Below are 23,322 nucleotides of genomic sequence, written 5' to 3' on the forward strand. Positions count from 1 at the left end.
TCAGTTCCACCTCGTCAATAAAACAAAAAAAAAAACAGTTTATCTAAACATAAAACTTTATTTTAAAAATGCATAAATCAAGATTATTCATAATTTTGTCATGTTATCATTATCTGGAGAGGGCAATAACAGAACAGGTAATGTGGCGGTACAAGTACTGCCATAAAACATGATAAAAAGGCTTCTCCGTGCAAAAAGTGAAAGCCAGCAACTCTTACAGCTGGTAGGTTTATCACCGGATTTAACAATGCTATTTCTGGCAATAATCCTTTTAATGGAGTGCGTGAAAAGAAAATAAGTCCTATTGCAGGTGAAAACAGCGGGTGGGGTACAGACTTACCCAGGGCTGCCAAGAAGAATTCAGGGCCCGGGTACAACAAATTCATGGGGCCCCCCTCATAGTGAAGTAAGCCCCAAAATTTTTTTGCGCCGCCTTACGGCGGCGCAAAAAAAATTAGGTGTATGGTCATATATTCAGGGGCGTGGCTAGCCAAACGGCAGTGCAAAAATTTTGGGAGGTGCGGTCATGCATTTGGGGGCGTGGCAAACGTGCCATTGGGGCGTGGCTAACATAAAAACCACTAGGCTCTCAATTCGCCGGAGCGTCACATATGTTTAAGCACTCCTGACTTTCAGGACATCTACCACCACAGGGTAGTATACAAACAATGCAGTGTGTACACAAACAGTTCAGTCTTGGCCTACACCTTACATTGGACACAACATTCACCAAAAATTGGTATTGTCCCTACTAGAATCACAACATTTCACACACTGTGCTGCTCTCTCCTACCTGTTCTTCTCACTTTCTCCACCTGTGGCTGCTGCTTTCTTTAGTTGTGGCTTGTCCGGATCCAGAAATGTTGAAGGACCTATTTTGAAAAAAAAATGGCTACATTTAGAAAATTACAGCCAGCCCCAGCGTTAAATCAATAGCACCCACGATTAATAATTAGGCCTTCCTCCAGCTCCAATATTACAATAATGTGCCCCTTCATCATCGCCATGCCTTATGATCACACTGTGCCCTCCATGCTGTTTTTGCCCCCTTCATCTGGCTCCCCTTCATCAGACTATACTATGCTGCTCCCCCCCTTTTTCAATCCCACTGTGCCATGCCTCCCCCCCCCCTTTGTAACCCCACTGTGTCATGCTGCCCACCATTTTTTAACCCCACTGTGCCATGCTGACCCCTGTTTATTAACCCCACTGTGCCATACTGCCCCGTTTTTTAACCCATCTGTGCCCCTCTCATTTTTTCACCCCCTCTGTCATGCTGCTTTCCCATTTTTTAACCCCTCTGTGCTCCCCCCTCAATTTTTAACCCCTCTGACATGCTGCTTTCCCATTTTTTAACCCATCTGTGCCCCTCTCATTTTTTAACCCCTCTGACATGCTGCTTTCCCGTTTTTTAACCCCTCTGTGCTCCCCCCTCAATTTTTAACCCCTCTGACATGCTGCTTTCCCATTTTTTAACCCCTCTGTGCCCCCACTCATTTTTTCACCCCCTCTGTCATGCTGCTTTCCCATTTTTTAACCCCTCTGTGCTCCCCTCTCAATTTTTAACCCCTCTGACATGCTGCTTTCCCATTTTTTAACCCATCTGTGCCCCTCTCATTTTTTAACCCCTCTGACATGCTGCTTTCCCGTTTTTTAACCCCTCTGTGCTCCCCCTCAATTTTTAACCCCTCTGACATGCTGCTTTCCCATTTTTTAACCCCTCTGTGCCCCCACTCATTTTTTAACCCCTCTGACATGCTGCTTTCCCATTTTTTAACCCCTCTGTGCTCCCCCATCAATTTTTAACCCCTCTGACATGCTGCTTTCCCATTTTTTAACCCCTCTGTGCCCCCACTCATTTTTTAACCCCTCTGACATGCTGCTTTCCCATTTTTTAACCCCTCTGTGCTCCCCCTCATTTTTTAACCCCTCTGACATGCTGCTTCCCCGTTTTTAACCCCTTTGACATGCTGCTTTCCCGTTTTTTAACCCCTCTGTGCTCCCCCTAATTTTTTAACCCCTCTGACATGCTGCTTCCCCGTTTTTAACTCCTCTGACATGCTGCTTCCCCGTTTTTTAACCCCTCTGTGCCCCCCCTTATTTTTTAACCCCTCTGTCATGCTGCCCCCCCGTTTTTTAACCCCTTTGTGCCCCCTCATTTTTTAACCCCTCTGTCATGCTGCCCCCCCGTTTTTTAACCCCTTTGTGCTCCCCCTCATTTTTTAACCCCTCTGTCATGCTGCCCCCCCCCCCCGTTTTTTAACCCCTCTGTGCCCCCCTCGTTTTCCTCCCTTCACTTACCTTTTCTCCTCTCTTGGTCTTCTCTGCTGCTCTGTGCTCCATTGCTCCAGACTGACTGAATGCTGGGCATGACATGATGACATCACACCCAGCATTCAGACAGTCTGAATAGAGCACAGAGCAGCAGAGAGGAGGGATGCCGGCTCCGCGATCAGGTGAGTATGTTTTTTTTTTTTTTTAAACTAGCCTGCTCCCCCCACCAACGACCGAGCCCCCCCCCCCCCCCCCCCCGCCAAAAAAAAAAAAAAAAAAGGAAAGGAAAAAAAACGTTTTGAAAAAAAAAATTAAAAAATTTAAAAAAATCAGCAGCGCAAGGGCCCGGGCCGGGCCCCCTGACATGCCGGGCCCGGGTAATTAGTACCCGCTCCCCCCCCCTCTCGGCGGCCCTGGACTTACCATAAACACGCCTGATGTAAATTGTGACTGGAGAAGAAGCCGGCATTGGGATTCTTGTCACTTAAAATGGCCACAGTCAGATTGCTGGTTTTAAGGGGGCAATGGCAGGACCTGTGGCGTAGATGGGAAGACACAGACTCCTAAATAGTACCCATCAAAACATTGGCTCTTCCCACTCCATATTAATGCTGTTTTAGAAAGAGGCAAATAGAAAAACAATGGGCAGTAATTGTCATTTATTTATATACTGTCTTTGGGTAAAAGGTCCAATTTATCAAGCCACATGAAAAGTGTAGGAAAGTATTTTGATATATACTGTATGTGTATATACAGGGAATGGATGCCTAAAAGTTCTCAATCAGACTCACTTTTCTATCCATATTTACTACCAGTTCCCACTTTAGTTAAGTCCTCTCACAGTTTTCCATCATTTTTGTCTCCTTTAACAAAATTGGGCTTATTGGCTGTACAAATGTAACTTGAAAGCGGCGTATTTGGGCATGTGACCTAATCACTATAAGCTGCATCTCCAGGCGGTGTGCCACACTTACATGTGCGCGCCGTGCTATAATTCAGTTGCTCTTGTCCGCCACCATTCCTCTTCTCCAGACAGCGGGGGCCAAAGTGCAACAAATGTGAAACTCTGTAATCCACATTGTTTTATTGCACAGCCCAGTCAATCAGAGTGGAATTTTGCCCTTAAAAGTTGGAAGCACATCAAACTATACCAGAATCCCAATAAGTCTAAATCCTTGTCACTCCTGGGCTCTGAAAACATCCTGGGATGAACTTAACCCTGTGTTTGCTAAATCCGGGTCCATGTAAAGAAATATCTGTTAAACTAAATAAACCTGCCTGCCATGGGTATGTTGTAAATGTTTAACTCTTTTATTATTCTGATTTATTGGTATAGCACAATCACATCAAGCAGCACATCCAAATTGTTCCATACATAGGGTTTATAAATGCATCTTTCTGGTGTTACAGTGTCTTTGGAATGCATATTCAAATGGTGGAACCACCTTTTGAATATGCATTCCTATAACTAAACAATTAATATGATACAGATATAACAGCTACCATCATGTTTCAAAGTCACAAAGAACGTACGGGAAAAAACACAATTCCACAAGAAAAGCTTAGAACAGTAAATCCATAAACATGCATTTTAATGCATTTGGTTTGTTTTGTTTGTTTATCTCTTCAAGAAAGCAGATAAACCACTTTAAAAGAGTCTTACACTAACCTCCCTTATCTGCACCTCAGGCCATCCAATAGTAGCAGATTATAAGGTTTTTTACGAGTCAGAGACTGCTTTGTATTCTGCTCAGGCTCTTCAAATCCATAATTGTTTAACAGTACTACTTCAAGAGATTGAATTTAAATTCCCAGTCTAATCCGTTTTCATAAAATGTATCTTTTGTCATCACGGCAGTCAGTAGACCGCAGGATACTGCTGTGACTCTACAATTCTCTCAATGGAATAGAGTCATTTAGATTCTCACAAATCTTTGTTTACACATTCTACACGAATAGTATAGAGGTTCCCTGGTGTATATGGATCATGGTAACTTCCAATCATGATAATAAATAACAGATTTTGCACCGGGACCTACAAGTCTTTAATTACACCACTGGTCATGGCAATGGTTCTCCTTCTTTAGTGGGAGAAAAAGAAGGAACATTGGCTAAAAGAAAGGAAATATAGGAGCCAGCAACATATGATACAATATTACTAAATACTATACGCTTTGATAATAAACCTGATAAAATACAACTGTTTCATCTTCTATTTTACACAATTACAAGTTCCATGTGTCTATATATACTATTATATAGTGATTGGGAGCTTGTGATGTATATTTCCCTTTGTGCATACAAAGCCCTACAGCACCAAAGTCTCAATTCTTTAAAACTATTTGAAACGGAATTTATCAGAATTGATTATTCACTTAGAAGAATTACATAAGAGACTGCTTGGTGAAATGCATGTGATTGTTACTGCATTCTGAATGTTCCATACTGTTTTTTTAAAACTATAAACATGCCATCAATCATGAAATGCCCTACCTGTCGAATAAAGTAATTGCTGCATGGGGACTGAGTGTGTGTGTGTTAGGGAAGCTCCAATTGGGCAGGGACTGATGAGGGTGACAAATATTCTCTGTACAGCGCTGCAGAATTAATGGCACTATATAACTAAATGATGATGATGACGATCTCTACCTACAGTGTAGAAAGGACAAAAAAAAAATTCAAAACTGGAGACTATTCATCTGGGGCCTGATTCATTAAGGATCTTAACTGAAGAAACTTCTTATTTCAGTCTCCTGCACAAAACGATGTTACAATGCAAGGGGTGCAAATTAGTATTCTGTTTTGCACATAAGTTAAATACTGACTGTTTTTTCATGTAGCACACAAATATCAACTTTAAGTTTCAGTGTACAAATAAGCCATCAAGTATTTGTGTGCTACATGAAAAAACAGTCAGTATTTAACTTATGTGCAAAACAAAAAAACTAATTTGCACCCCTTGCATTGTAACATGGTTTTGTCCAGGAGACTGAAATAAGAAGTTTCTTCCGCTAAGATCCTTAATGAATCAGGCCCCTGAGTCCTATTTTGGCTGCAAAAGTTTACACATTTCGCCAACAGATTTTTGTCTTAATTATTCCCAGTCATACCCGACCTTTCCACACTGCAGAAAGAAAAAACCACCCAGCTTTATTCGTGGATTATAGATTCTGCAAAATGCTAATTTACAAATATAGTGCAAAATTACTTGTTCTGTAGGGAAACTCAGTTAACACAAAATTGTGCATGCGATTTTACTACAATGTACCAATTGATAGATCCTGTAGTGAGCCCTGGACACTGTAACTATACACATATGAACTAAAATTACTTCATAGCAGTGGTTTAAATCTGCTGGTATACGGTGGTATGTCACACGGCAACTTCTCCAACTGCCTTCATTGAAAAGTTATAAAATTCCATTCACTGACAATCCCATTACATTTTCCATACCACTAGTTCTACATTTCCACTTCAACCACTGCTTTAAAGTATAACACAGTGCTGCACAGTGTATGTTATGAAGCAAACACCTAATAGCTAATAGCTTTGTATACTCAGCACAACAAAAACATTAAATAAACAATTATAATTATACAAGTAGCAGCACAGTGGCTAAGTGATTAGCACTTCTGCCTCACAGCGCTGGGGTCTTGAGTTCAATTCCCGACCATGGCCTTATCTATGTGGAGTTTGTATGTTCTCCCTGTGTTTGCGTGTGTTTCCTCCGGGTGCTCCGGTTTCCTCCCACACTTCAAAAACATACTGGTAGGTTAATTGGCTCCTATTAAAATTGCCCTTAGCCTCTCTCTGTCTGTGTGTGTATGTTAGGGAATTTAGACTGTAAGCTCCAATGGGGCAGGGACTGATGTGAGTGAGTTCTCAGCGCTGCGGAATCAGTGGCGCTATATAAATAAAAGGTGATGATGAAGTACAGACAGAGTTAAGGTCAGCCACAATTTATTTTCTAATAGGTACCTGTGGCTTCCTAGATATTGGTTTCTATTGTTTGGTGTGTTTATTTGTGATAGCTGTTTGGTTTTCCTGCCTCTGCATTTTGTTGGTACAACTATAGATTACAAGGGACTTGCCACTTTGTGGTAATATGTTTTTCACATAATGCCTAATTAGTTTTTTAATGGTACCGCTGTCTGTATAGAAAACAGAGTGCACTGCATGTAAATGTGGTGACTCATCCTGCATGTTGCTTTATCCTTACTCTCCACCACCTTCCTTCAGCTTCTCCGCTGCCCTATCACTTCACAGCAAGGGTGCTATGATGTAAGAAGTCAGATATCCTGGAGAGACACTAGAGCAAGATGTGGAACATCTCTAAACCAGAGTTACTGGGCCTCATTTATAAGGCACAGAACAGAGGCATTTCTTGTGTGGAGGGGCTCGCGGCCAACTCCACTCCGCAAATAGACTTCATTTTGCATCAGCTCTAAGCTGGTGGGGATTGAGTATTCTCTTAAACTTTAAATGGGATCAGAAGAAAATTGGGAACTTAAAATAGCCCTGGAATTTATTCTGAAAGTAGCCTCATAAGAGTGGGTGTGGCCATCAGGAAAGAGGTGTGGCTATCACTTAAGATAGTGCTAGGTTCTCCCTCCAATTCCTTCTCCTTCAAATACACTGACAGTGCAGAGTGCCCCAGTTTGGAGCACACAGCTCTCCCTTCATGAGCAGAGCAGTGTGAAGTGGGACAGACCTCCCGATAGGGTTGGGCAATAATAAAATTTCCCTTGATAACTCACTTAAAAAGATTATTGCAATAATGATATATATCGCAATAAAATATTGAATTTGCACCTATACAATGCAGAAAGCACTGTAATGACCCCTATAAATACAGAGAACATTTTATTGGCCCCTGTACACTACAGAGATCACTCCAATAAACACCATATAATATAGAGAACACACTAGTAACCACTGTGTAATATAGAGAGTGCTCTACTGACTCCTATACAATCAAGTACATTTTAGTGACCCTTGTAAAATACAGACAATATTTTAGGCACATCTATACAATACAAATAACAATCCACTGACCTCCATACCATACAGAGAGCATCCTAGTAACCACTATGCAATAAAGCGAGCATCCTTGTGATCGCCATACAATGCAGACAGCATTTCAGTTATAGATATGCAATACAGTGAGCCTTCTAGTCATAGTTATATAACACAGAGAGCATTCTAACGACCTCTGTAAAATACAGAGTAACCAATACAGAATACAGAGAGCAGCCTACTGAGCAGCATATAAAAGAGAGAGCATCCTTGTAACCGCTATACTATACAGAGAGCTTTCTAGTGACCACCATAGAATATAGAGAGTGGGAACCCTTTCCTTGTCAGACATTATGCTCTCCCCAACCCTCCCCTTGTCATATATTGGGCCTGATTCATGTTCCTAGGTACATCTGTTTACATAGCGTTACTTACGTGAATTAGCTCTGCATGTTGCCAAAAAATGGATATTACATTAATGTACGCAATTGCATGCAATACATGTCTGAACACAAAGGACTGAGCTGTCTACTACTTGAGAGGCAAAAGGTGGGAGGGATGGGTGGGACTAAAGTAGACCATGAGACCATGTACAGTAAGGGCTTCCAATGCAGATTGGGACGATTCAAGTCCTGTATTTATCGTAAGTACATTTCAGCTGTATCTTTTACACCCACTACAGGGCAGGTGTAAATGCTGACTGATAGTGATGACTGACACAAAAGCCATCACAGTACAAATGTATGCAAATAAGCTATGCTATTAAAATGCTTTGTATGTACAGTATGCATTGAAATCGTCTTTATTTATGTAATTAATGCAAAAAAATTGCAAATAAATATTAATATAAATGATTATACTTTACCAGTTTTTGTTTTATGATCAAATAACATTTGTATGCGTTCTGATGTGACTTTTCTATTATACATGTACACATGTGCGTATACTGCAGACTGTTGTGCGTGTCTACGTTCGGCAAATAGTGTTTAGGCAGAGTGTACTTCCAACCAGAATAAAATTTAAATGCATCTTGAGATACGCTTGGATTTGAATACGGCCAACACTACCCTTAAGTTTTGTGCTCTTTTTAAACATGCAACTTACATGCAAGTTGCATTCGGACATGAATTAGGCCCATTGTGCCTGTGACTCCTTGTATTGATGCCACTCCATAGTATGCCCTTCATATTATTTCCCCTGTATTGATTGTCCCTCATTTCATTCCAACCCCCAATATTGACTCTCCTTCATATCATGACCCTGCTGCATTGACTCTCCATATCATGCCCCCGCTTTACATCAACTCTATATCTAAATCATGTTACATACACCTAAAAAACATTTCCAGAATATGCACATATCTGACACAAGACACCGCAAAAACATTAATTCATGCACTCATCATCTCCCGCATCGACTATTGCAATTCCCTCCTTACTGGTCTTCCCAAAGTCAGACTTGAACCCCTACAATCTATTTTGCATGCAGCGGCTAGACTGATTTTCCTTACAAACCGTTATTCCTCTGCTGAGCCACTCTGTCAGTCTCTACATTGGCTGCCTGTATTTCAACGAATCCAATATAAAATTCTTCTACTAACATACAAGGCCATCAACAAAATTGCACCGACATACATTTCCTCACTTGTCTCGAAATATCTCCCTACTCGACACCACCGTTCTGCACAAGATCTACGTCTCTCCTCCACTCTCATCACATCCTCCCATTCTCAGTTACAGGATTTTTTCCGGGCTGCACCTACTTTGTGGAATTCCCTCCCACGCACAGTAAGACTTTCCTCTAGTCTTCAAACCTTCAAGCATTCACTGAAAACCCACCTCTTCAGACAAGATTATGATATTCCGCAACCATCATCTTAATTTCCCTATATTACCCTATTACTATCCTCTACACTGCTAACGCAAGACAACAACCTTCTGACCAACATTGCAACACACATAGCCCACTCAGTACTTTTACCTTTGCAGTCTGGCTGGTCCATTGTGCAATATGATGTAGCACATGCCCTTGTGTTTCTAATACCCATTGTCCTATAGATTGTAAGCTTTCGAGCAGGGTTCTCTTACCTCTCTGTCTGTATGTATTACCCAGTATTGTCTTATTAATGTTTGTTCCCAATTGTAAAGCGCTACGGAATTTGCTGGTGCTATATAAATAAATGTTGATGATGATGATGGTGATGATGATGATTTATGCTACCCATTGATTGTCAGCCATATCATGGTCTCCCTGTTTTGACCCTTCCTCATATCATGGCCCCCATATTGATGTTCCCAATATCCTGGCCCTTCCAGTATTGATTCTCCCCCATATCATGTCCCCCCTGTATTGACTGTCTCCCATATCATGCCACCCCCTGTATTGACTCTCGTCCATATCATGTCCCCCCTATATTGACTGTCTCCCATATCATGCCACCCCCTGTATTGACTCTCTCCCATATCATGCCACCCCCTGTATTGAATCTCTCCCATATCATGCCATACTCTGTATTGACTCTCTCCCATACTATGTCCCCCCTGTATTGACTGTCTCCCATTTCATGCCCCCCCCTGTATTGACAGTCCCCATATAATGCCCCTTTTTATTGATAATCCGCTACATCAAGGCCCCTGTGTACTTATACTACTCTTATCATGCAAGTCCCCTGTATAGATTTACGTCCCCCCCTTTAAATACTCTCCCATACCATGCATACAGCTCATGCCACCACCCCCTCCACAATTTACCTTTCTACTGTACTGGTGCTGTGGGTCATGGGCCATTGGAGTGGCATCCTGCAGAGTGAGTGCAGAGGCAGTCTGATCGCACTATGAGAATTTCCTCATTTCTCTCACAAGTCTAAGAGCTCTGCGGGCCGTGCTGTGCGCTGAGAAACAATCTTGCAGCAAATCAGAACACTGCTGTCTCATGATTTACTACCAGGTTGCCTGTCATTGTTTTCTCACTGCCAGACTTCTCCCCTGTAGACCAGAGCTTGCCCAGATGAGAAAAGGAGAGAAAACGTTTATAAAATTGCTTCATGTTGTCCCATGACCTACCGGAATTACTCCTGGTAAGGTCTATAGCCAGTTCACTCATGAATGGCAAACATTATTCCACTTGATTTTCGGCAGAGAACTGCATTCCTAGCCAAAGTTTGTCAATGTAAAACAAAGCTTTAAACACATGTAAAAAGACAGTCCTGACATCACCTCACTAATGATTAACTTAAGCCATAAGCCATAACTCTAAGATGGAAAGTGTTTGAGGACAAAAATGAAAACTTTTTAACAATATGAACAGGGATAGTTCTGGACCTTTGATGTGATGTTTACACTTTTGCACAGTGTGTCACTATTTGGCTTTCTACACACTTAGGCATATTTCTAGTTTGGTATCCTGATATTTTGACAGAAAAAGTATGCCCACAATCACTGGGTCATCACTGAATAACCAATGGAAACATACACACTGTGGAGTCAGCCATATTGTGGCCTGAACTAATTCATATGAGAATGCAGACTAACAAATGACTAGGAGCTAGTGCCCCAGTGTCTAGGCAACATTCCCATAAATATTGGTTCAATGCACAGAACAGCTACCACCAAGGTGTGAAGAAAAGATATGCATGTTAATGAAGTATTAAAGTAATTCTATCGTTTTCAAATAAGCATTGCCCAAGCGATTGTATTGTGTTTCTGAAGCACAAGCAATTTATTTAGCAAAAGCAATTTGTTTAGCAGTTCAATAAATTAATATAATACAGTACAATATAGCCAATACATGATATCTATTAAAGATGTTACATTAAAACAGGAAAGTATAAAACACAGAATACATTACATTTTCCTTATAGAGCTTCACTTAGGCCCATGGAACACAGCCATGCTCACATGTAGCCACGTTCAGAGAGAGATAGAGAGAGAAAGAGAGAGCTTTGGCTGATCAAAAAGCTTGATAGTATCCAATGTCCGTATAGAAAAAACTACTGAGGATGTCATGGCATGTTTCCATTGGTTCAGGGTTCAGGACAGTCTAATGTAATGCAGGTCTTAGGTCAGTTCAAAGGATTTCTCTGGGAAGAGAGGATCACCTTCCCCCCAACAGCTAAAAACATGTGCTTCTCAAGGAAACTGACCCAAGCTAGTTCTAAACAACTTAAAACACAATGCCATTTTGATCATTCAATCTTTTATCTTCCATAACTATTGATTGAAGGAAGCAATCGCAAAGCTGAAATTATAGGATGAGAGATGGTAATGTGCAGATCAAAATGACACTAAACATGATACATTTGCTAAATCCTGAGCCTTAGATACTTTTAAAGTGCTTTTAACATTATTATATTTAACTGTAAACTCTATTACATTTGATTATAAACAACTGTGTGTTGGAACTATTTTAAGGTGAACTATTTACAAGTGAATGTGTAAGTGTATGTGTGCGTTATTTATCGTGCGATTGTGTGATGACAATATCAATCAATATAGTTTATTTCATCCAATTATTCAACTTTGACAGAAGTTAGTGTGTCAGATAGATTATTAATAATGGATTGACCCAAAGGTTTCAAATCAAAAGTGTTATAGAAGTTCCAGTAAATTCAGCAATCATAAATACAAGCTATTTGATTCCTGTTAGATATGTATTAAATTTAAATAGTCTTATTAATGCTGACCTGATTTTTATTTTTATTTTACAGGCTCTCTCTATCCTCCAGCCAAACCTTCAGTTACTATTTTCAAGATCACGTTCTGGCTGGGATATTTTAACAGCTGTATCAACCCAGTTATCTACCCATGTTCCAGCCGTGAGTTCAGGAAGGCCTTCCAGAACATTCTGCATGCTCGCTGCTCGCATAGGAGGCAGGCCTCAAGTAAGTACTTACAAGGCTTCACCCTGAGCAGCCCAGTCCATCGCAGCCCAGAGGAGCAGAGAGATGTCGTAAGAATCCCAGTGGGTTCTGGAGAGACGTTCTACAAGATCACAAAGTCTGAAGGAGTCTGTGAATGGAAATATTTTTCTCCAGTACCTAGTCCATCCTCGTCATATGGGCCACCAAGGGACTTTTCAAACTGTTCAACGGCCAGGGTGAGCAGCAAGTCCATTTTGAGGACCTGCTGTTGCATTGGCGCAGAGCAGACACGCACGTGCCATAATGTTCCCACTATTAAAATCCATACCATCTCTGTGAGTGAAAATGGGGAGCCCGTCTGAGTATGGGAGGACAATACTCTCAGACATGTGGTGCATGTGGAATAGAAGTGACTGCGCATTTTTGTTAACCCTGAGTGTGCAAGCTCACAGTTTTAATTCCAGCCAGCACCATTTTACATTCCACTGTGACTGAGCCCTTGTTGCTGAGTGAACCAATAACTTTTTCACACCAACATTTTGAACCTCATGACTATGCTGCTATAATTGCACCTCGGATGTGGATGCATGGATTAAATAGCCTTCATGGTGCTATGTTTGTAAATGCAAAATAAAGTGATCAGGAAGTTGCCTAAAGTACAATGTATATTCATATTGTCATGTGTGCAAGATTGATGCAGAGTTTTCATGTGAAGTGTGGACAGGTGGAGAGTATCCTAACACTTGTTTTACATCCTTTAAGTTTTCCATCTGCAGTTTGATTGCAGACACTAGTCTGGCAAGTCAAAAATGTGTACAGTTAGTCAGGGCCGTAACTAGGGCTGTGCGATAGGGGCGACCGTCCAGGGTGCAACGCTGAAGGAGGGCGCAATTTAGTTAAAATTGAGGGCTAGGGGGGGCGGCATTTCTCTTTCTTGCCCCAGGCGCTAGAATTCTAAGTTACAGCTCTGCAGTTAGACATTGAGGGCCTGCTTCATTAAGGAAAGTAAAAGCAAAATGAGTAACTTTGAACACCATGGCAAAACCATGTTACACTACAAGGGGTACAAATTAGTTTATTATTTTGCACATAAGAAAAAATATTGGCTGTTTTTTCATGTAGCACACAAATACTTCATCATCGCCATTTATTTATATAGCGCCACTGATTCCGCAGCGCTGTACAGAGAACTCACTCACATCAGTCCCTGCCTCATTGGAGCTTACAGTCTAAATTCCCTAACATACACACACTCAGACAGAGAGAGAGAGAGAGACTAGGGTCAATGTTTTTGATAGCTTTATTTTTACACTAACATTAAAAGTTGGTCTAGAACATGCTCTACCCCAATTATAAATCTGTCCTCACATTTTAAACTTACCTCCCCTTCCAATACCACATGGGTTTGCCAAGGACCAAAGTTACTCATTTGTTTTGCTTTGCTTACCTTATTTAATCAGGCCCTGAGTGTAACTTTAGTGAGTAGGTTAATGATATACATAGAATCATATCTCCCAACACTGTCCCAGCTGCTTTGTGGCTACGTGCGCACAAAAATGGTCATTTCACATTAGGGGTGTGACCATCATGTAGGAATGTGCCATGCCGCCATGGGTGTGCCTAGCCCTTCTGAAGCTCTTCTATCCCCCATCCTTAACTGTTCCATCTGGAACAGGAGAGTTGAGAGGTTTGGGAAAATATATTTTTGAATTGCTGATGTAGAAGAATGTAAAGTGCAAAGTTCTTATGTCAAGTGACATTCTTAGTGCAAAAGGAAACCCCCGTACTAGAAATCAATGAATTGTATAAATTTGCTGCTCTCAAGTTATCTCCTATAATCCCTTAAATAGGGTGACTTTTTCAGATCCGGGTGCTCTCAACGTAGTGATTAAATTATAGTATCTAAACAAAAGAAGAAAAAGAACTCAATTTCAGGAGGCACTCTAGGGCTATATAGTAATGTGATACCTTTACATTTAAACTTCAAGGCCCCAATGTTTCTCTAGGTTAAACTGTATATTTTTTCATAGGTTGAGGGAAGGTGACTGACTACACATAGGGAAACCTTGCAGGGGAGTATTTTTGTTATATTTCTGGTCCTCTCCTCTTTCCTGTCAGTATTTTCATTTGTTGACTGGATCCATCCTAACCACATTATATGAGAAAAGAAAGACTCGAATTTGGTTTGTATAATTTCATGAGCACACAGAAAATTGTATAAAAATGCGCTTTACTGGAACAACACGAGAGGAAAGACAATTTGTACCTGTTGAATATAGAACACTTTTATACAGACATAGGACACTACAGCTAAATACATACTAAAATTGTTGCTAAATTAGGCCACTTTCCCTATCCAACCAAACTGCCCATAAAATATCCATTTCTCATTAAATCACTTATCTTTTCATCACCAGACTGCCCTATGAAAATCAGGATTATCAAGGTATATGAAGCTACCTTACATGATCTCATAACTTTACATAAACATTATACAATTTTTTTACAGTTATAATACAAGTGATGCTAGTATATGTCTAAACTCCTGTAAAGATGCTTTGTGTATTATACAGAATAATGCACCACTTCTGTAATTTGGAACTAATATTGGAAGTCACCTTGGAGACTTGGGACTTGTACAATAGCTATAAGAAGTCACCTTAGAGATTTGTCACCTGTTAGGAACCCCTCCAGCCAGCACAACACAACCCGGAGTCTACTCTGCCAGTCAGGTGTTCACTGGAGCCCCTGATGGTGGGGACAGACTGGGCTGCAGACTGACAGAGGGTCGTGAAGTGTGTACCGGCTGGGGAGAACCCAGGCAAGAAGAGTCAGGTCCACGCAGAGGTCAAAGGCCGGCAGCAAGTAGCAGTATCGATGAACAAGCTGAGGTCAGAGGTCACAGGCAAAGTAGCGGAACGGGTAAACAAGCCAAGGATCAGGGTCACAGGAAACACGAGCGAAGTCCAATACAAAGCCAAGGGTCATACACGGGAAGTCAAATATAGATATCAGGATACAGGAACTGGAACAAGCAGGTCAGCAGACTGGAACACAGGAGCTATAACCGGCAATGAGACCTCATTGCCTTAAATACCCAGCTGAACCAATCACAGGTTGAACACACTCCTGCAGGTTAATAAAGCAGTCACTAACAGAGCCAATCAGGTCTTGCCCCTGGCCTGCACAGTTGCAGGCTAATGCCTGTAATTGCCTCCTATAATCTGCCCATATTAATTAGCCCACAGGCTGTAGAACGCTGCGCCCGGCCTCCTCCTATTGCCGGGACGCAGCTCTGAAGCGTCTACTGGTTGCCCCGGCAACGGCCGGGTTATGGCCGGAAATGACGTCCCGGTCGTCATGGCGACGGCCGGGACGCGGGTGAGTGAGTCGCGGCGGCTGGGCACCGCCGCGGCTCGTAACATCACCTGTATAAAATCCTTTACAGTAGGGGATACATAGGACATTATATCACCCAACATGGTCTGACCACTGAACAAGGCCATAATGAAATTATTTAACATTTAACATTTCAATCTGACATAATATACTACAATTACTACCTGACCTCTGGACATGATCAAAATACAATTTTACTGTAGTCTATAGAAGCATAAAATGCTATAATTATTAACATGACCTAACCGATATCCATGAAATAAATAATTATTTTTCACAACATCTACCCTACATGACCACTAGACATGTTCACAATACATTTCTAGTGTACTTTCTACAGACACAGTTCTATAATCAACATAGATGTAATGATTATAACATAGTCCCCAATGTTTGGTTGTCATGAAATGAAAAGGGGTATGATCACTGTCACGGTTAACAAGGCTGGACTTTGGATCCCTAGGCTCTGCTGGGCATAGCTAGGCCCACTCATGGGCGCGGAGTCTAACAGGAAGGTGGTTTTCACCAGAAACCCCCGTAAGGAAGTATGGTCTTAGCGGCACCAAACCTGCAGGTCGCAGTCCCGCGAGTGAATGGACAGCAGAGTGGTGTGGAGGAGCCAGGAGATGCTAGGGGGCAGACACTGGTACCAGAAGGTAAGTGGTAGAGACATTGGAACTGTGGTAATACAATGCCGGCCACAGAGGTGGATACAGCGTGGCAACTCGGGACAACAGAGGAGTCACAGGAACAGTAGAAGCTTGAGAGGCAGTACAGAGAGAACCGATACTGACACGATGTAGTACACAGGAGGTGGCAACCGAGATACTTGGAACAGCAGTAATTCTATACTGGCCACAAGCTGAGAACAGACTGAAGTAACTGTGGTAACCCGGGACAACAGCTGTGGAGTCACGGGAACAGAAGCAGCCCCGAGAGGTAGCCATCATCATAATTTATTTATATAGCGCCAGCAAATTCCGTAGCACTTTACAATTGGGAACAAACATGAATAAAACAATACTGGGTAATACATACAGACAGAGAGGTAAGAGAACCCTGCTCACAAGCTTACAATCTATGGGACAATGGGAGTTTGAAACACGAGAGCATGTGCTACATCATATTGCACACTGGACCAGCTAGAAAGCAAAGGTAAAAGTACTGAGTGGGCTGTGTGTGTACCAATGTTGGCCAGAGGGTTGATGTCTTGTGATAGCTGTGTAGAGGGTGGTAATAGGGGAGATTAAGATGGTGGTTAAGGAATATCATAAGCTTGTGTGAAGAGGTTGGTTTTCAGAGAACGCTTGAAGGTTTGGAGACTAGAGGAAAGTCTTACTGTGCGAGGGAGGGTATTCCACAAAGTGGGTGCAGCCCAAAAAAAAGTCCTGTAACCGAGAATGGGAGGATGTGATGAGAGTGGAAGAGAGACGCAGATCTTGTGCAGAACGGAGGTGTCGAGTAGGGAGATAATTTGAGACAAGTGAGGAAATGTATGTCGGTGCAATTTTGTTGACAGCCTTGTATGTTAGTAGAAGAATTTTATATTGGATTTGTTGAAATACAGGCATGGCCATGTCACAGTGAGACATGTAACGCTCCCCTAGGGCATGCCCAGCACTTCTGCCTCCCCTAAAATGCATCTTTAATGCCATGTGCACCCGCCTCTGGTAAGTGTGGTATTGAGGGCCAACCAACAGCCTGACCTTTTTCGAACTGTCCTGCAATTGGGACAAATAGTGCTGAGTCCCCTCAAATTGGCACTGTCCTACATAAAATGTGACACTTGGGGGGTATGATATAACACTACACCTAATCAAGATGATCTAACCACGGACCATGACTAACAAACAATTCTATTAAACATAAAGTACTTATGTTTAATAAATTTTATTTATACCGTATACAGGATAAGAGTTAAAAAAAGACAAGAATATTAACAGTAGCAAAAAAAACTTGGAACTTTACTTGAAAAAGGAAAGTTTGACACTATGGGGATTATGCTGAGTTGGGCATACGCCTGTTTACATAAAATCTGCAAATTTGTACTGCACATGCCCACTAAAAAGACATACATCTATGTCCACATGCAGATTTGGTATTTGCGCTTGTTTACGTTTGGAGAGGCAGAATGGGGAATGTAAAACATGTATATAAGCCAGTCAGTAGCCTATCACTTGCGCATACCTATGGGTTGGTGCAAGAACACGGTGATGATGATACTGCCAGCACTAGCTAGCGGCTTCTGATAGGCTGAATGTGAACTCAAATCTGAACCTGATAGGTGCTTTCTTCATTGATCATACATATATTATATGATTTGCTGGGGCAGTATTGAATTAATTATTTGATACATTCATTTGCAAAAAGAAAGATTATACTTGAATTTTATATCTAAACCAAACCAAATAGCGAATGTGTTTTTCGCTACCAAATCAAACGCTAAAAAACTTTCCTAGTGATCTGGTTGGGTGTAAGTGTATCTGGTGCAGAGCTGGATACAAGTTGAGATGCCACTGATTCAGCATATGGGTTTAGATACAATATTATTATTATTATTATTATTATTATTATTATTATAAATTTTTATTTATAGGGCGCCACAAAGTATCCGTAGCGCCGTACAAGGACAAACAATGGCACAGTACAAGGTGAAACAGCACAGTACAAGTAACAGTAAGCACTATAACTCTGGGGGCTCAGGCACAGCATGAAAGAGAGGGAGGGAGGGGAAAAGTGAGTACAGGCAGGTAACTATGGCCCAAGAGGGTGGGCACGGATGACAGGTTGAGAGTCACTGAGGGGAGCGGAGAGAAGCGAGAGGAGACAGAGGGCAGAGGGACTGAGAGGAGGTGAGCTGAGTAGCTGGAGAGCGCAGTTAAAAGTGATGGAAACAGAAGGTAGGAGAGCCCTGCTCAAAGGAGCGAACAATCTAAAGGGAGGGGAAGACAGACAGACACATGGATAAGACGGAGAGACGGGAGGAAGGGGGAGAAGGGAAGAAGGGATGAGAAAGAGAGGTAGCCGACCGGTGGGAGTTTAAATATCTTAACATGCAGCTTTTTAGTGCTTTTTTTTTATTTTATTTTTATTTTCATACAATGGATAACAGAGGGCAGGTAGTTATCTTAAAAAATGAATACAAAAAAAGGAATGGTAATGGCCACAGTAAATGTGTCTCGATACAGAAATATAAATTCAAGAAAAATTGTTATAGAAGAAAGCATAATAAAAACAACATAATATTTATCTACATCCCATATAAAACCACAATGAAGAATACTCTCATGTATAACTAAATAGTATACATTTTGCTATAAATGTAAAAACAACTATGCATGCACAAATAATAAAATAATTAATCAGTCAATGGTATAATCATAATAGATCCTTCAGGGACAAGGTCAGGAATACAATGATGGTCAATGTCTCTTTAAATCTTTTGTTTAATTATAAGACAGAATGCACAGGATCCAAAAGCATATGATCATCCGAGGAAATAGGTCTTCTGTTGGAATATGCTATTTCCAAAGAGCCAATAAATAAATGAAAAACAATGTTAGTATTGTAGAAAGCCTAATAAGGACAGCCAGGAAGGGTAAAATTATACTCCAAAGTATAATAAAATAGAGACTCACGTTTTTCCGTGACTCTTAGCCCTAAGATAGGCAGATGTAAGAAATCCTGATGATGGAAATTGTTGCGGGACAGTTGGCTTCTACTTGAAAAAGCGATCATCTCTTAGCGGCACTGAATTTCCATCATCGGGATTTCTGCCTATTCTAAAGCTCTCACGAAGGAATGCGAGTCTCTGTTTATTTTATTATACTTTGGAGGATTGTTTTACCATACCTGGCTCTCCTATTAGCATTTCTACTAACATACTACTATTGTATTTATTGGCTTTGTGGAAATAGCACATTCCAGCATAAGACCTTTGGATGAGCATATTCTTTGGGATCCTCTGCATAATCTTATAATTAAACAAAAGATTTAAAGAGACATAGATCATCATTGTATTCTAGAACTACTCGCTTAAGGATCTATTATGATAATACCATTGACTGATTAATTATTATATTATATGTTTGTGCATGCAGAGTTGTTTTTATATTTATAGAAAAATAGCTTGCTTTTTAGTTATACATGAGAATATTCTTCGTTGGGATTTATATGAGTTATAAATAAATGTTATGTTGTTTATTTTATTTTGCCTTATATAACAATTATTATTGAATTTATATTTCTATATTGAGAGTTTGAGGCACATTTGGTGCGGCTATTCCCTTTCCTTTTTTTTGTATTTGCGTAATTAGGAGATCGCAATATCTTGTATTTGGTCAGCAGCTTTTTTTGTCTTAGATTTGTATAATTGCAATAGTGGTTTGATCGAGTACTGACAGCGCTCCAAAAGATCTACTACCCAATATGTACACACTAGGAAAGGTTCCCTTCCTCCTATACACAACAACAGTATTATAATATCAACTGTGTACATACATAAGGTACCAATCTATGGTCTCAACAGAAATGGAACATTCTTACTTCAAACATATATGTAAATAGTGATGCAAATCAACAATATACGTACATTAGGCATCAAATTATGTCCCAAAAGAAAGTGGAACGTCCCTTCTTCGATACATCGGTATTAAGTCCTACAGACCTACATTTTATTTGGGTGTCTAAATTGAGTATTCACGTGGTGTTTGGAGTAAACCAGTGGTGGCTAGAAAGTGGACGTTTAAACATGTTACACTATGTTATACCTTTTTAAGTTTTAGCCATGAGAATGAGCTGACTTAATACCGATGTATCGAAGAAGGGACGTTCCACTTTCTTTTGGGACATAATTTGATGCCTAATGTACGTATATTGTTGATTTGCATCACTATTTACATATATGTTTGAAGTAAGAATGTTCCATTTCTGTTGAGACCATAGATTGGTACCTTATGTATGTACACAGTTGATATTATAATTAGATTTGTATAATACTTAGGGGCATATTTATCAATGTTCGCATAAAGGGAAAAATAGTTTTCAATCCTTATCGCATTGATAAGGATTGAACTATTTCTCAAATTTATGAAGAACCCAAAACAGAATCAGCAGTTCCGATAAACTGCTGTCTCTGTGATAAAAAAAAATACTTACCCTGCCTCTTCGGAATGTCTCCGGATCTCCTCCTTGTCCTCTTTGTTTTCCTTCATACTGCAATTGCGCATGTGCAGTTCGAAGAACTGGACCTGCGCACAGACATCTCCGCTCTGTCTCTGCAACTATAATTGCAGAGAGAGAGCGGTGAGTGACAGAGAGGGATCATGTGATCCCTCCACACATGCGCTGCCCAGCTCTGCTCTTCGGAGCAGAGCTGACAGCACTTAAATTTTTCAATTATGATAATGTACGCCAGCTTCAGCTGGAGTTCATTAACATGACAAGTTTCCGAAATAAACTATTTTTCGGAACTTGTTAGATTGCGAGAGGGAGCAGTTACCATACTATTGAATGGTGACTGCTCCCAAAATCGAAGCAGAATGCAAAGCAGCAGATATCCACGATATCTGCTGCGATGCACCATTCATAAATATGCGGGACACACAGAGGGCCGTGGATTTTACGGTGAGTGTCCGAAATTGTAACATCACTAGTTGTTAAATATGCCCCTATGTGCTTGAGAATTTTCTCTTTTCTCACCTAAATAGAAAATTAAACTGGGTGCCCTGCAAGGGTTAATAATACAAAATTTTTGTTATTACAATTATTATTATTATTATTATTATTATCATTTATTTCTTAGGCGCCACAAGGTATTCGCAGCGCCACACACAGTACTAACAGTAGACTATACAGGGTGAAACCATACAGAACAATGAACAAAAAGTACCAATACTTCAGAAGCTCCGGCCAGTCATATGCAGTAAAGACGGAGCGGAAGAACAGGTATGGAGACAGGAGGGGAGGGGGCCCTGCTCATACAAGCTTACATCCTAAGGGAGGGTAAACAGACCAAGCACAAGAGGAGCCAGTTGAGGCAAGAGGAGAGAAGGGAGGACAAGCAAAAGGGAGGAGATGGGGGTTAAGTAGATGGTTGGTAGGCTTTGAGGAAGAGGTGAGTTTTGAGTGCACGTTTGAAGGAGCACAGAGTAGGAGAGAGACGTATGGAACGAGGGAGGTCGTTCCAGAGAAGGGGGGCTGCATGGGAAAAGTCTTGTATTCTGGAGTGGGAAGAGGGGATAAGAGTGGAGGAGAGGCGGCGGTCATTGGCCGAGCGCAGGGAGTGGGCAGGAGTGTGAATGGAAAGTAGGTTAGAGATATAAGGGGCAGTAGAGTTGGAGAGAGCCTTGTAAGTGGTGGTGAGGAGTTTGAAAAGGATTCTGCAGGGGAAGGGGAGCCAGTGTAAGGCAAGGCAGAGAGGGGAGGCAGAGGAGGAGCGGCGTGAGAGGAAGATGAGTCTTGCAGCCGCATTGAGTATAGAGCGGAGGGGGGAGAGACGGGAGTGGGGGAGGCCAGTGAGGAGGAGGTTACAATAATCGAGGCGGGAGATGATGAGTGCGTGGATGATAGTTTTGGTGGCATCCTGAGAGAGAAAAGGACGGATGCTGGCGATGTTGCGTAGTTGGAAGCGACAGGCTTGGGCAAGGGAGTGAATGTGGGGGGCAAAAGAGAGAGAGGAGTCAAGGGTGACACCCAGGCAGTGAAGTTGAGTGACAGAGGAGATGGTGGTGTTATTGACGACAATAGAGAGGTCATGGTGGGTTGGGAGTCTGGGCGGAGGAAAGACAATGAGTTCAGTTTTAGAGATATTGATTTTGAGAAAGCGCTCGGACATCCAGGAGGAGATGGTGGAGAGGCAGTCTGATACCCAAGCGAGGAGGGTGGAGGAAAGATCAGGAGAGGAGATATAGAGTTGAATGTCATCAGCATAAAGGTGATACTGAAGACCGAAGGAGGAGATGAGAGCACCAAGGGAGGAAGTGTAGAGGGAAAAGAGTAGAGGGCCAAGAACAGAGCCCTGCGGGACTCCTACGGGGAGAGGGTAGGGGGAGGAGGAAGAACCAGATGTGGATACAGAGAAGGAGCGATTAGCAAGGTATGAAGTGAACCATGCATGGACAGAACCAGAGAGGCCGAGAGAGAGAAGAGTTTGCAGCAGGAGGGGGTGGTCCACGGTGTCAAAGGCTGCAGAGAGGTCAAGGAGGAAGAGTACGGAGAAGTGACCCTTGGATTTGGCTGATAGGAGATCATTAGTAACCTTGGCCAGGGCCGTTTCGGTAGAATGGAGGGGGCGGTAGCCAGATTGGAGAGGGTCGAGGAGGGAATTGTCCATGAGATGCCTGGTTAGGCGGCTGCAGACAATCCGCTCAAGTAATTTGGAGGCATAGGGGAGAAGAGAGATAGGGCGATAATTAGCAAGAGAGGTGGGGTCAAGACTGGTTTTTTTGAGGATAGGAGAGATAAGAGCTTGTTTAAAAGAGGAGAGTACTACACCAGAGGAGAGTGATAGGTTGAAAAGGTGTGCTAGGTAAGAGCAGGCCATTGGAGAGAGAGAGAGCGAAGGAGGTGGGAGGGGATGGGATCGAGAGGGCAGGTAGAGGATGGAGAGGAAAGAATAAGGGAGCGAACTTCTTCACCGGTTGTAGGGCTGAAGGAACACCAGAGTTGGTTGATGGGGGGAGGGGAAGCGATGAGGGTGGCGGGAGAAGAGGAGGAGATGTTCAGATGTTAGCCAACCAGAAGGGAATCTGGGGGACAGCCTGAGTTAGTTTTAT

The 23,322-nt window shown here is 41.8% G+C and overlaps 1 protein-coding gene and 1 long non-coding RNA gene across 2 annotated transcripts in view; both read left to right on the forward strand.

Annotated features, from left to right (window-relative positions):
• Positions 1–12,789, forward strand: part of ADRA1A (adrenoceptor alpha 1A) — a 103,150-nt gene extending 90,361 nt beyond the window's left edge. The window contains exon 3 of the mRNA XM_075207491.1: positions 11,996–12,789. Coding sequence (XP_075063592.1) covers positions 11,996–12,510 — 515 coding nt within the window. The 3' untranslated portion in view covers positions 12,511–12,789. The remainder of the gene's footprint in view (positions 1–11,995) is intronic.
• The window catches only part of LOC142151646 (uncharacterized), a 175,261-nt gene that overhangs the window by 63,098 nt on the left and 88,841 nt on the right, over positions 1–23,322 (forward strand). The gene's annotated exons all lie outside the window — the stretch shown is intronic.

The sequence above is a fragment of the Mixophyes fleayi genome, chromosome 4 (genome assembly GCF_038048845.1).
Source record: "Mixophyes fleayi isolate aMixFle1 chromosome 4, aMixFle1.hap1, whole genome shotgun sequence".
In the NCBI taxonomy this organism is placed as follows: Eukaryota; Metazoa; Chordata; class Amphibia; order Anura; family Limnodynastidae; genus Mixophyes; species Mixophyes fleayi.